Genomic DNA, 14440 nt, shown 5'->3' with positions numbered 1-14440 from the left:
GGATACCAGGGCATCCTAGAGGAATGGGGGATACTGAAAGGGGAAACAGGTCAAAGGTCTGGGCAAGAGGGCCGTGAGGCAAGAGGCAGTATGCTGAGGCAGAGCCACTGCGAGTAAAGGAAACGGGCAGTGACAGCAGTGGGCATTTCCCAGACAGCTTCACGTAACTGCCTGGTCTCGCCATCTCGCTTTCTCCTAAACTGATGCTATGGGGAAGATGAGTGTTTGTGTTGGCGGGGGCGAGAGGTGATGTTGGAGCACACCTGGCCATGCCCAGGGGTTACCCCTGGTTCAGCTCTGCTTGGGGCTCACTCCCGGCAGTGCTCAGGGAAGCCGTTCTGTGTCGGAGCTCAAAGCTGGGCCTCCTGCAGGCAGAGTCAGCACCCACCAACTCACCGAACTCTCTCCCTGGCCGCCAAGGCAAAGATATTCTTTTTTTTTTTTTTTTTTTTTTTGCTTTTTGGGTCACACCCGGCGATGCACAGGGGTTACTCCTGGCTCTGCACTCGGGAATCACTCCTGGCGGTGCTCGGGGGACCATACAGGATGCTGGGAATTGAACCTGGGTCAGCCGTGTGCAAGGCAAATGCCCTACCCGCTGTGCTATCGCTCCCGCCCCGGCAAAGATATTCTTGTTTACTTTTTTTCTTTTTTCATGGGGTGGGGGTGGGACATATCCAGCAGTTCTCAGGACTCATTCCTGACTCTGTGCTTGGGGATCATTCCTGGTGCTCGGAAGATCCTATGGGGTGCTGCAGATGGAACCCAGGTCAGATGTGTGCAAGGCAGGCGTCCTGCTCACTGTACTAACGCTTCGACCCTGGCACCTACTTTTTCTTGAAGACCAAGAATTTGTTGTTCTGCATGACGCAGTCCCGGTTGTTCGCAATCTGCTGGAAGATGGTCTTGTTGTTCTTGCCCTGGAAGATGATGTTCTCCTGCACCAGGGCTTTGGCGCGGCCCCGCACGGCAATGCCGTAGGCCCGAAACGAGTGGATCCGGTTCTTTATCACCTGGGAGAGGCAGCAGGAGCAGCTTGTCACACGGCAGGGGCTCCCCGACAGCCGAGGTGGGAGCTAAAGCCAGAGTCTCACAACAGAATGGATCGGGAAGAGATTCCATGCAGGTGCACACGGAGGCGAGGGAGAGGGGCTGGCCAGAAAAGGGAGTGGACCACCAGGGAAGGCTTCCATGAGGAGGGGAGTGAGACAGGGAGGAGGGAGGATGGGCAGCGGCCTGGCCAAGGGGAGGGAGGGTGCCAGAGAGCAGTGCAGCCGCCTCCCACATCCCCTTCTCCCACCGTGCTCAGCTGCCGCCCAAGAGCCCCACAGGTGGGTGAGAGGGGCTCTGAGAGGGGGAACCTGCCGCCAGGGTTGAGTGGGGTGCAACACTGAGCCCCAGCACAGTGCTCAGCGTAGACGGGAAGCTCAGCACCCCAAAAGTCCCTCAGAAGATTCGCACAGTGTGGGGGCCGGGGAGGACGAGGCCAGGCTGGAGGGCGGCGGGAGAAGTGGGGGTGCGTGAGTAGGCGCATCTGGCTGTATGGAGAGCAGAGTGCGTCGTGGCCCTGAGGGAAGATGCCTCCCGCAAGCTGACGTGGCGCTGGCCTGGCCTCGCAAACCAGACGACCATCCCAGGGGTCCCTGGTTTCCTGCGGGAGCTGGGTGGGCAGGGGGCTGGTCCACTGTGTCTCGTGCTCAGGTAACCCCTCCTCTGCCCCCTGCCATGTGCCTGGCGCCTGCCTACCTTGGTGTCAGACCTGGGCAGCAGCTGCAGCCCGCTGCCCCGGTTGCCGATGATGTCGTTCTCGATGACCACGGTGCTGTCACCCTTGGTGATGACGCCGTGGCCACGGTTGTCGTAGACGCCATTGCCCCGGAGCTCCACCTTGCACGGCGCCTCCACCCGGACCCCGCTCTGCCGGTTGCAGGAGATGCTGTTGTTGGCCACCCGGGTGAGCTGGCTGCTCTGCGCGACGGTGATGCCTCGGTCCCCGTTGGCGTGGATGACATTGGTGACCACGTGCAGCGCCTCACTGCTCTGCACATACAGTCCCGAGGCTGCGGAGGTGGGGGGGGGGGTGTGGGGTGAGGGCACGGGAAGCATGGGCGGTTGAGACGGTTGTCCTGGTCAGCAAGGCCAGGCCAGGCCCATCGAGTCAGCCCTGACACCCGCAGTCAGCTGTGTGCCCCAGGGATAAGTGGGGGCGGGGAGGGAGAGGCACGACTATCGTTCAGGACCAGTCCTTGGGAGCTACTTCCTCCCGAGGAGCTGGTCAGTGGTGCCCCAGGCAATGTGCTGCCCAGGGGAGATCTGTCTGGCTTTGGGGGACCGGAAGAGTTTTCTTCTCTTTTTCAGCAGCACCAGGGATAGAACCTGGGGCCTCACATAGACCCTGGGTTCTGGCAGCTCCATCCCTGAGCACACCCCTGCAGAACCTGGCTTTTTGTTGTTTCAGTTTGAGGGTTTTTGGCTCCACCTGACAATGCTCCCCACCTTGGTGCTCAGGGGTCGCCACTGGCAGAGCTGGGGCTGGCACCTGGCCCCCTGCGAGCACAGTCTACGCTCAGCCCTTTAAGCAAATTCTGACCCAGAAACCTTATTTATTTTATTTTGGTTTTAGTTTTGGGGCCATACCTGACAGTGCTTCGGGTTTATTCCTGACTATGCTATAGCACAGCTGGTAGGGCGTTTGCCTTGTACATGGCCGACCCGGGTTCGATTCCTCCATCCCTCTCAGAGAGCCCGGCAAGCTACCGAGAGTATCCTGCCCGCACAGCAGAGCCTGGCAAGCTACCTGTGGCGTAAACGATATGCCAAAAACAGTAACAACAAGTCTCACAATGGAGACGTTACTGGTGCCCGCTCGAGCAAATCGATGAGCAATGGGATGACAGTGATACAGTGATGCTCAAGAGATCATTCCTGGTGGGACTTAGGGGGTGCCGGGGATATAATCCAGGTCAGGGGCATGCAAAGCAAGTGCCCTGGCCACTGTACTAGCTTTCTGGGCTCCTAGGAATCTCTTTTCACAAGCCCCCACGGTCATTCTGATAATCCTGGTGGGGGACTGAATAAATACCTACTGTAACTTTTATCAAGCTCACATGAGTTGAAAACACTCCTGTTTTCCTTGGCAAATACCAACCACTGGCCCTCTGAAGGCCATTACACTACTAAGACACATCTCATCAGAGATGGAAAACCTGGACACATGTCTCAGAGCTGCCCGCAAGTGTGTGCCAGGAACTCAGGGCACAGCTTAAGAGCGTGGACAAGAGAGTCACAGACACTGTAGGCAGTAGAGAGACATGACCCAAGCAAAGCTAGGAGGTGAGGGTGGGGGCGGCTCAGGCTGAGCGGGTGGAAGCTTGGTGGGGGGGTGCTGGGGGCAGGGAGGAGGGGCGCTCACCCCCGTTGTGGTTGATGCTGTTGGACTCCACGAGTGCCACGGTGACAGGCCGGCGCAGCGGGTCATCGTCCTTCTCCAGCTCTGTCTCCCAGAGGATGGCGTCCCCGTCCTCGCTGAAGTTCTCCTGGGCCCCATGGCCTCCGGGAAGCTCGCCGGAGCCGTCCTTCTGGCTGAACACGGCCACTCCGTAGAGGCCGTTGTAGCTGACATGGTTGCTGGTGACGTGGGGAAGGCTGGATGACATCATCCACACCCCGCAGCCCTTGTTGGCTGCGGCAGGAAAGTTGCTGATCAGGGCACTGAAAGGAGGCAGTACTAGGCCAAGTGTGTGTGTGTGTGTGTGTGTGTGTTGAGCAGCTGGACTCCGAAAAGCGAGAAGCCGAGAGCTGTGTGTGCGTGTGTGTAAGACAAGTGTGTGTGTGTGGGGGGGGGGTGAGCAGCTGGACTCGAGAAGTCTGTGTGTGTGTGTGTGTGTGTGTGTGTGTATGTGTGTGTGTGTGTGTGTGTGTGTGGTGATCCTTGACTTGCTATTGGTCACTGTGAGCTCTGGCTGTGTCTTTTCCTTTGTGTCCAGCTCGCAAGGAAACCATGCAGGGGCTGAGTGCTCGGAGCTTGGCCATGCCGTACCTCCGGAGCACAGAGCACATCCTGACACCACCCAAGGGCCCTGAGCTCATCCAGCTCCCGCCCTCCGTGCAGAGCTGGGTGCAGGGATGGGGAATATAGGGGAGGCCTTGGGAACACCACCCCAACCCCTGCTTCCTGGCTGCAGGGTGTAACAGGGGACAGCGCCTCTTTGCGTCTTAGCTTCTTGAGCCTTCAAACGGGACTAACAACTGTCACCATCTCAGAAGGCACAGAGGGCCACCATGTCCTGTGTGTACAGTTGGGACATGTGTGCATGGGGGAGCTGGGACCTGTGTCAGCCTCACCGGGGAAGACCAGGGCTTGGCCCCGACTCACAGGGAGGGAGGCCCGTTTTCTTCCTGCGACTGTTTCCTCCAGCTGCCTTTTGGGTCTCTGGGTCATGAGAAGACAGGGCTGGAGCTGGGGGCTGGGGGCAAGGCCTCGCTCATCCTGTCCTCGCTGACCCAACAGCCCCCTCCTGCCTCCTGCAGCTCCCAGTAGAAAAGCTGTTTGCCTGGCTGGCCCCATGGGGTGGCCGAATGCTGAACTTTAAGAGGCGGTAAAGGGACTGTGGGTGTCCCTCCCTCCCTCTCTGCCTGGGCCGGCCACCCTTCCCCGAGACACGACACACGGCACTCACCGTAGATGGTGTTCCCCTCGATCAGCCCTTTGCCCTCGTCGCCCACCACCACGCCGTCTGAGTAGCCGAAGCAGATGAGGTTGCTCCTGAGCACGGGCACGCCGCCCCGGCGGATGTCCACCCCGCCCCACTGGTTCTCCCGGATGACGTTCTCTGCGGACAGAGGAAGAGGGTCAAGACCCAGGGGCCACCTCCAGGGCTGGCAACAAGGACCAGGATGGTGTGGAAAAGGGACAGCATTGGGAGGACGGTGCGCCCCCCCACCCAGGGCTAGATTATATTTGGGAGGTGTGACTTTTGGAGGAGTTGTTTATATTGTTTGTTGTTGGATATCAACCCTAAGTGCTTTAGGCTTTATCAGTGAATTGCCCCTTTCCTCCTCCCAGAGAAGCTTACCATGCCCTTGCTAAGATCCTTAATTTAGCCAAAGTCTATCTTCAACCTCCCCTTTGTGTTGGATATTAACCCTAAGGGCTTTAGGCTTAATCAGTGAATTGTCTCCTTTCCTCCTCCTAGAGGAATTTATATTACCCTTGCTAGCATCCCTAACTTAGTTAAAGTTTATTTGTAATCTTTCCCTTGTATTTTACTTCGCATTGTCACAGTCCCCCATGTTAATCTCGATTGCTTGTAAAACAAAACTTTCTGGTAATTCTGAACTTGTATTGATACTGCTTTGTATTTGAAATGCTGTATATTTGTACTTGCTTTTCTGTTTCCCCTATAGCCTTTTTATATGTTATCACAGAGCAATGTTCTTTGGTTAAACACAGAAAGACCATTACTGCTATGCTCCTAATATTTGGGAGTTGATTGACTCTGAAATATATCTGCTCCTGGGCATAATTACTTGATCATAACTACTTGGCTCAGGCTTCAGTCTCTGTAGTTCCTGACATCCCAAAGGGGAGGTCCCGCCATGGGACTGGGATGGACCCGGGTGAGTGGCAAAACTACCTGGCAGCGAAGTGGGACATTCTAGAAAGCATAAATGCATGGTTTTCATGCAAACTGTTACAACTTTAGAGACAGGACCTGCCCTGGGGAAGGACTAGCTGAACTGGCCAAAGGACTTAGTCTGGGATTTACCGTAAAAGCCTTGCTCGCACTCAGGGCCAAGGCAACCAAGTGTTTAAAGCCTTGTTTGCTCTCAGCCCAGAGAACTAAGTGTTGGGATCTTTGTCTCTTGCTGCGTTTATCCAAACAACTGCAAGTGTCGATAACTTATACAATTTTAAGGAAACATAAAAGCAATACAGTTGTCCCTGGGAGACAGAGTGTCTCCTTGAGGCTTTTTTTTTTCTTTTTGGGGTCACACCCGTCGAAGCTCAGGGGTTACTCCTGGCTCTGCACTCAGGAGTCACCCCTGGCGGTGCTCAGGGGACCATATAGGATGCTGGGAGTTGAACCCGGGGTCCAGCCGCATGCAAGGCCCTACCCGCTGTGCTATTGCTCCAGCCCTGGCTCCTTGAGTTGATCTCCTTAAGAGAATTTCCTCTGCCAAATGTTTATCTATGTAAATGACCATCACACCTGTGTTTACCTCAACCCCCCTTCAGATGTTCTATAAGTATGCTAGCAACTCTGCATTAAACGGGCCATTTTCACCATCTGACTGTGGTCCCCAGCCTCCCCGTCTCTCTGTGTCTCTGATGGGGGACCTGGGGAGGTGGGGAGGCGGGGAGGCGGCTCAGGGCTACCGAACGCATACTGGTGTCCAGCAGCAGCAGCAGCCACCCGAGGATCATCATCTTTGCTTTTTTGTGATTACACAGTTTGTGTTGGTGTCTGTTGCCTCCGGCCCCCTGCAACCAAAGCCCCTGAGACTGGGAACAGAATGAATTGTCCTGTGAGTCCCTGGGCCATGGCCAGGCAGGCAGAGTCCAGCCCGGGGGTGGGCAGGGGGCTACTCTGGGGGGCGGGGTTTGGAGTCCAGCCTAGTGTGGGCTCAGTCTCAGCTCGGGGCTCCCTTACACCTGCCCTCCACACACCACCCCTGGGAGCGGTTGTGCTTACAAGTCAGGTGGATGGTTCTGGTCACTACTGCCTGCCCACCCCAGTGTGGCCGCTTGACTCTGTCTCCTGGGATTGGGGGTGGGTCACTGGCCTCCTCTAGCCTAGCCCCATGCCCCTGCATACCGCACCCCAACACAGAGGGTCCTCTCTGCTCGACCTGCCCATCTGTGCCCCGTGTGGCCCTGCCGGGACTGGGTCCTCCTGAGTGGCCCCACGTGGGCTCACCTCCGCCCGTGTGACTGTCTGAGCAGCGGCACCCTGAGCTGGGCCTTCGTGTGAGCCTTCAGTACCGGGTGCGTCCCCTCCTGAGAGGTGGGAGGTGGGGTGGGGGTGAGAGAGCTGTGGCTGTGCTGGGTGCTGAGGTCGAGGGAGGCTCCAGGCCGGCCGGTGCCTGGCCCTGCTTACACTCTACCTCCTGGGAGAGGTGGCGGAGGGTTAATGCCTCACCAAGACGTTTCTTGCGGTCAGGCCTCCCGGGTACCAGTATTTATGTGTGAGTGGTGGTGGTGGGAGTGGGGGTGGGGTCCAGGAGGGCTTCCCTGAGGCAGAGACTGGGGGTCGGAAGATGAGCAGGAGCTGGTCAGGCAGACAGATGAGGGGAGTCACGGAATCCGCCCTCAGAGCGCCTCCAACTCCCAGTTCTGTCCAGAAGACGGCACTCTCCCCTGCCGCTGAGCTGTCCACGGGGGGCTGGCATGGAGTGGGCGTCCCTAAGGACCAGCTCCCATAGGGAGGCGGCTGGCTGGTAGTGGCACAGGACCGAGTGCAGGGACGAGAGGACGCAGACTGGATCGTGGTGGGGTGGGGGGCGACGGCCCCCTCCTTACCTGTGATGAGGCCTTTGCCGTTCTCATTCACCGCGATGCCCGCCGCACGGCCCTTGAAAATGTGGTTCCCACTGAAAGGGACAGAGGACAAAGATGGAGAGTGAGAGCGGGCTGTGGTCACCCAGCCCAGTGAGCGCCACCTGCTGTAGGCTCCGGGGGAAGGCTCTGCTCGCCAGGCCACAGAGCCCTTCCGGATCAGCAGGGCTTCACCCCTGCTCCCTGTGGGCACAGCGCCACCCCCACCTCCTGTGGCCCCCTTTGTCTTCCACAGAGACATATTTCAGGAAGCCAATATCAAGAGGTGCGAGTCACAGCGAGCTTATGTTCTGGCGGCGTCCGGGGCTCCAAGATGGCCTTGTTAAGTGTGTTTGAGAGTCATTTGCGTCCTGAATCTGCAGGAGTCTGTGCTGGTGATGAGCGTCTAAGCTGTTTCGACCTGACAGCTCCTTGGCACCTTCCTTTCTGTCAATCTGATCATCCATCCACTGTAGGCAGCCTAAGGCTAAGCCTGAGGGGTGTCTTAAAAAGACACCTGGGGGGGCTGGAGTGATAGCACGGCAGGTAGCACGCGGCCGACCCGGTTCGATTCCCAGCATCCCATATGGTCCCCTAAGCACGGCAAGGGGTAATTCCTGAGTGTAGAGCCAGGAGTGACCCCTGAGCGTCTCTGGGTGTGACCCAAAAAGCAAAAAAAGACACCACGGGGGTGGCCAGAGGCAGAGACCAGGGCAGCAGGGGGGCACCAATGGGAGGACGTTGGTGGTGGGAAATGTACACTGGTGAAGGGATGGATGTTGGAACATTGTATGATTGAAACCTGATCATGAAAGCTTTGTAATTGTATCTCACAGTGATTCAATAAATTTTTTTTTTTAAATGTAGACCAGGTCTCAAAAGGGGGTTCCGAGGATTTCAGACAACAGGTGGGCTGGCCACAGTGGAAGGCAAGTGAGGTCATGCTCCTGCTCAGAGATGGACCCATCCCCGGAGCCACACCCAGGAGCCTGTGGAAGCAGAGCCAGTCACACATGGTGTCGGAAGAAAGGGCCATTCAGCCCAGAGCCCATTTCTGGCTGACTTCTCTGATGGATAGGAAGGAGACCCACATTCTCCAACCCCACCCCCCTCGTCCCACAGGAAGGACACACCCCTGTAGGATTGTGGTGTAGGAGGGGGCACAGAATCATCCTGCAGAACCCCGCTGAGCACACAGGACTGTGCAGCTGATGTGGCACTCTCTCGCGAGTCCGAGGGCTTTACTTGGTACAGAGGACAAACAGCCGTTTAACGTTCGTGCTGAGAAGTCAAATGTTAACTGCCTCTGTGCTGTGCGTCTGGAGTTGAGAAAGTGGAACGAGCTGATAACAACATCCCTATTTCTCTCTCCCACGGCTCCAAAGGGTCCGCTTTGATCTGGTCACAGTTCCGTCCGCTGACAGTCACTGTGGGTTTCCAGAACTCACAGCTGGACACAGTCCTGAGCAGGGCTTCACCGCCTCCACTTCCGAGGATCGTGGGAGAACAGAGAACGCACGACTGGCTATTGCCACACAGGCCTCGGCGACCTCCAGAAAGGACTCAGGGGCACCCAGGAAAACATGCAAGTGGGCGAGCACGGGGCGAGCAGGTCACGGATGAAAACGGGGACAGGAAGCCTTCAGGGGAGGAGGCAGGACATTGGAGGGAACCATGGCTGGGTTTTATACACACACACACACACACACACACACACACACACACACACACATACACACACACACACTCTCACTCTCTCTCTCTCTCTCTCTCTCCTACATGATGGGTTACATAACTCTCACTGGCAATCAAATCAAATAAAAAATTCTGTGGTCTGCTTTATCCAGGCCACGTTAGGGATCTCCAACATGCTTTCTGTGCCTTCCCCGCCCTACATCCCGCCACAAGGAAACAGACGGGGAGAAAGCCCAGCCTGCTCCCAGAATGAGTGTTTTATAGATCCAGGGCACAGAGCTGATGCTAATATTCCCGCTCAAACCCCTGAACCGTTCCTCAGCGTCCTTAGGTAAGGTCCACCTTTCCTTGTGTGGCCGAGGGTCTCTGTCATGAATGAACACACATTCAGTGGCCTGGAACGGTGCAAGTCTGCCATCTTCCAGTTCAGGGGCTGAGAAGTCCACAATGCAGCTTTCTGGGGTGAGTAGAGCCAGACTTGGGGGCCCTGTGTCAGTTGGGGATCCATTTCCTGCTTTATCTCCACCCAGCTTTGAGGGCTGCCCTGATTTCTGTGGTCTCCCCATGGCTTCCTACCGCAGTTGCCAGCGTTCCCTTTCTCTGACCCTGACATCCCGGTTTTCCCCCACTTGGAAGGCCCCTGTGATGGCCCCAGACCCACCTGGACAAGGCGGTTGTCTCCCATCTCCAGGTGCGGCCCTCCCTGTGTGGGCCCTCACCATAGGGTGGTACTCAGAGGCTTCGGGGAATGGGACTCAACACCATTGGGGACCATGGCTCTCCTCGGCATTGGAGGCTCTCGGTGCTCTCACACCAGCTTGCCTCTGTGGGTTTACTGCTCCATCCTGGGCATTGTGTGCTCAGGACACCACCCTTCTCACCCTTCACCCCTTCTCCCCCAGACCTCAGTGCCTTTCCTTGCCCCTGCACCCCACGTGTTTGCTCTCTTATCCCTTAAGCACAACTTTGCTGTCAGTCCCACGTGGTCCTTCCTGAGCAGGCCTGCTGGGCTGACGTTTAGGTCTGGGCTGCTCTGGAGCGGCGTGATGCCCCAGTGCCCCCACACCCCCACTGCAGTGGCCTCCTCCTTGCTCACGGCTATTTGTCCACTGTGGCTGGTTGCAGCATGAAATAGAACTCTTGGGAGCAGAGACAGTTTCCACACACCCATCTCTGTCCACCGTGAATACAGACTTCAGTGAGCCTGAAACCAGTAATGTGCACATGTGCACCTCCAAACACAAACACATCATCTTATCTTAGCGCAGGAACACGGAGGCGGGGGGGAAAAAAAAGTGGTGCTGTCAGTAAATTCTCCAGAACATGGAGAAAACAGATGCATCGCAGAAATGGGACTGCTCAGAGATTGGGCTGTCAGAGGAGCTGAAATGTCCCCACATGCCCAGTGTACAGGAGTGCAGCCATAGGCAGAGCACGCTGGGACAGGTAGTGGGCAGACTGGACCGTCCACAGCATTCAGGGCTCCCATGTTCCCAAAGCTGAGACATCACGGCATGAGCCTTTTGCTCCCAACCTTTAAGGGTGCCCCATTCTCGAGCAGGAAGCAGCATCACCCTCCTCGCCCTGATTGACAGAGTGACAGAGGGCTTAGCTCCTCTGTCCCATCAGCCCGTTCCACCGACTGCCAGAGACCTCTCCAAGCTGCAGTGGCCAGGACCCAGGTCTACCCTGGACAGTCCCAACCTATAATACTTTATATCAGTGTCACAACCGGATGGTCTTTTTCTCCAGCCACGAGGGCTGTCTGCCAACCCATGCTCTCCGCTTCCTGCTTCTTTGACCATGAACACCCATGGCTATCTCTCAGGCGCATGTACCACCCCATTTCAGAACCCAACTCCACTGCTGCTCTCAGTATCTGCCTCTGTCTCTCTCTTAAAGAACTGTGATTTACAAAGTTATAGATAACTGCATTTAAGACATATACTATTTCAACACCCGTCCCACCACCAGTGTCAACTTCCCTTCACCAGTGTTCCCAGAGTCCCTCCTCACCCCTACCCTAGCCCCGCCTGTCAACTTGTTAGTCATGTTACAAAGTCTCAGTGGTTGCCGCTTAGATCTCATGTTTTTAGTTCTGTTGAGTCTGTGTTTGGGATATTTGGCTATAACACTCATATCACGGGCATAACTGAAGCCCTGATGCCTGTTCACCCATTACTTCTTGTTCTCTTCTCCCCCTGACTTCTTTCCTTCTCTCGGGCTCCTCTCTAAACACTTGAGTCAAGGATAATCTAAGCATCTCCTTTTACTGTAGTACATGTCCTCATTCAGTATTCTATACACCACAGATAAGTGAGATCATGTGTTTATCTTTCTTCTTCCGGCTTACTTTATTCACATGATTATCTTCCAGTTTCAACCACATTGCAGCAAACTGCATAATTTCATCATTCATTGCAGCTACATAGTATTCCATTGTGTATATAGGAACACATCTTCATAATTCTTCAGTGATTGAACACCTAGGTTGATTCCATATCTTAGCTATTGTACGGAATGCAGCATGAATAATGGTATGCAAATGTCCTTTGGGAGAGTGTTTTTACGTCCTTGGGATAGATACCTAAAAGTGGAATTGCTGGGTCATTTGGCAGTCCAATTCTAAGTTTACTGAGAACTCTCCATACTGTTTTCCATAGGGTTGCACCATACAACATTCCCACCAGCAGTGGATGAGAGTTCCTTTCAACCAGATCCCTTCCCTCCAACACAGATTGTTCCTCCTTTTTTTTTTTTTCTTTTTTGCTTTTTGGGTCACACCCAGCGATGAACAGGGGTTACTCCTGGCTCTGCACTCAGGAATTACTCCTGGCGGTGCTCAGGAGACCATATGGGATGCTGGGAATCGAACCTGGGTCGGCCGCGTGCAAGGCAAACGCCCTACTGACTGTGCTATCGTTCCAGCCCCCTGTTCCTCCTATTTTTGATATTTGCCATTCTCCCTGGTCCACTGCCACTCATCTTAAACAAGGCTCTCACTGCACTAGCAGCAGAAAGCTAGACTTCCTCCTCCTCAAAAGAGGAGAGAGGGGGGAGAGACAGAGGTGGGGGAAGAGAGAGAGAGAGAGAGAGAGAGAGAGAGAGAGAGAGAGAGAGAGAGCATACACGCATGAGAGAGTGAGTGTCCACTGCAATATGCCTAGCTGACACCAGACAGTGTCCAGAACTGCTCACTCTACTGAGCAATCAAGCTGGCTTCATGCTTGGCCAGATGCAGCCCCCAGAGTGGAACATCCCAGGAGCATGATCCACTGACTGGATTACCAGGTGAGCCGACATGCTTCTCCTGGGCACTCTGTCCCCTGGAGAGTCTGCCCCTCTTTACCTGTGACCATCAGAAGAAGGGCTCGGTCACGTGTTGCCTGACAGAATGGCCCTGTGCACTGAACTAGAAGCATGAAAGTAGGTGTGTTCCTGCAGCAGACGCCTTTATTTGCACCTTTACTCTGCTTTAAGTAAGTAAGTAAATAAATAAATAAGTTGCTTTCTGGGTCATACCCAGAGATGCACAGGGGTTATATCTGGCTTTGCACTCAGGAATTACTCTTGGCAGTGCTTGGGGGGACTTTATGGAATGCCTGGGATTGAACCTGGGTCAACTGCATGAAAGGCAAACACCCTACCTATTTTGGCCCTTGTTGCCTTTAGTCATACTTTTGGGCCACACCCAGTGGTTCTCAGGGCTTATTTCTGGCTCTGTGTTCAGGGATCACTTCTGGAGGGATGCTGGGGGACTGTATGGGGTGCCAGGGAATGAACCCAGGTTGGCCGTGTGCAAAATAAATGTCCTACCCACTGTACTATCCCTCTGCTGGCTATTTGCCTTCAATAAACTCTAAAATTTGATGGTTTCCAAATAACAAAAAGCACGGGGAGACAGTGAGAGGAGAAGGGGAGAAGGGGAGCCATGGGTGGGCGGGATGCTTCAGGACTGGCACCCACCTCACAATGGGGTTCCCGTGGTATAGGATGTAAATGCCAGCCTCCTTGTTTGAGAAGATCTGGTTGTTCCTGATGACACCTTTCCCGTTGCCGAGGACGACGATGCCAGAGCGCAGGCCATGGTGGATCTGGTTGCACTGCGAGTGAATGGGAGGCACAAGTGACTTGGTCAGAGGTGGACCCAGCCCATGAGGCCAGCCGCCTGGGAGGAGAGAACATGAACTGACCGGAGGCTCTCGCCCTGATGTGTAAGCTGAGAGCTTCTGTGCCTCCCAAGAGTCCCTCAAATGCATGGTCAAGGGTCCAGGGATGCAGGAACTGGCATCATTCTCACTGGTCCACTGCCACTCATCTTAAACAAGATCTGCTTCTCAGTGGTACCCATCACATGAGGGCACAAGACAAACAGAGCCCCGGGGAAGGGGGAGAGTTGCTGGGTGTCCCCTCTTTACTTCTCATTCAGGGGAGATACTGCCAAAGTTTGGGGAAACATAAATCCCACAGGACATGCGGTGCCAGAGGTGTAGGGGCTATACAGACACAAAGAGGTTTTCCTGACTTCTTGTTAGGTCCTGGGGTCACTGCTGAGGTCTGTAGCAAAGCCAGAGCTAAAACTTAAGAGATTCCATCTCCAGCCCATGGGCAGCTTTTGCACAGTGACAAAAAAGTTTCATGATAACAAATTATAATAAAATGGTTGCACTCTAATCGTTCATTGACAGCCCAAATGCAATCCCAAATGCCGATCGCCAATAGCTGTCTTCCAAAACAGTTTTGTGGAAGGCCAGAGAGAGTACAGTAGATTACGGCTGTTGCCTTGCATGCAGCTGATCCAGGTTTGATTCCCAGCATATCATATGGTACCCCTGAGTCCTGCCAGGAATGATCCCTGAGGACAGCTAGGTGTGACCTCCAAACAAACAAACAAACAAACAATTGCATAGCAGCAAAGTTCTGGTTTGCTTAAAAATGCTCCCTGCTGGACACGCTTCTCTTCCTGCTCACTCTCAGGTTTCCTCTGGGAAGATGGGCAGACTCTCCAGGAACTCCCAGCCTGAAAGAAGCCCCTCAGGGCGGGGGAGCTCCCACGCAGGTGGATAAAACCAGGCTGGGAGGGGCTGGAGCCAAGTACGGTGGGTAGGGCACTTGCCTTGCATGTGGCGAACCTAGGACTGATCCCCTGGTACCCTGTATGGTCCCCAGAGCAGTGCCAGGATCCCTGAGCACAGAGTCAGGAGGAAG

The 14440-nt window shown here is 55.1% G+C and overlaps 1 protein-coding gene across 2 annotated transcripts in view; it reads right to left on the bottom strand.

The window, feature by feature from the left end:
* The window catches only part of FBXO10 (F-box protein 10), a 46348-nt gene that overhangs the window by 1544 nt on the left and 30364 nt on the right, over positions 1 to 14440 (bottom strand). For both annotated transcript variants that reach the window (XM_055132137.1, XM_055132131.1), the window contains 6 exons: positions 13199 to 13335; positions 7523 to 7593; positions 4680 to 4832; positions 3413 to 3682; positions 1747 to 2060; positions 832 to 1013 (listed from right to left, as the gene is read on the bottom strand). In XM_055132137.1, coding sequence (XP_054988112.1) covers positions 832 to 1013; positions 1747 to 2060; positions 3413 to 3682; positions 4680 to 4832; positions 7523 to 7593; positions 13199 to 13335 — 1127 coding nt within the window. The remainder of the gene's footprint in view (positions 1 to 831; positions 1014 to 1746; positions 2061 to 3412; positions 3683 to 4679; positions 4833 to 7522; positions 7594 to 13198; positions 13336 to 14440) is intronic.

Source organism: Sorex araneus, chromosome 1, assembly GCF_027595985.1.
Source record: "Sorex araneus isolate mSorAra2 chromosome 1, mSorAra2.pri, whole genome shotgun sequence".
In the NCBI taxonomy this organism is placed as follows: domain Eukaryota; kingdom Metazoa; phylum Chordata; class Mammalia; order Eulipotyphla; family Soricidae; genus Sorex; species Sorex araneus.
This window is presented reverse-complemented; position numbering and strand designations above follow the sequence as displayed.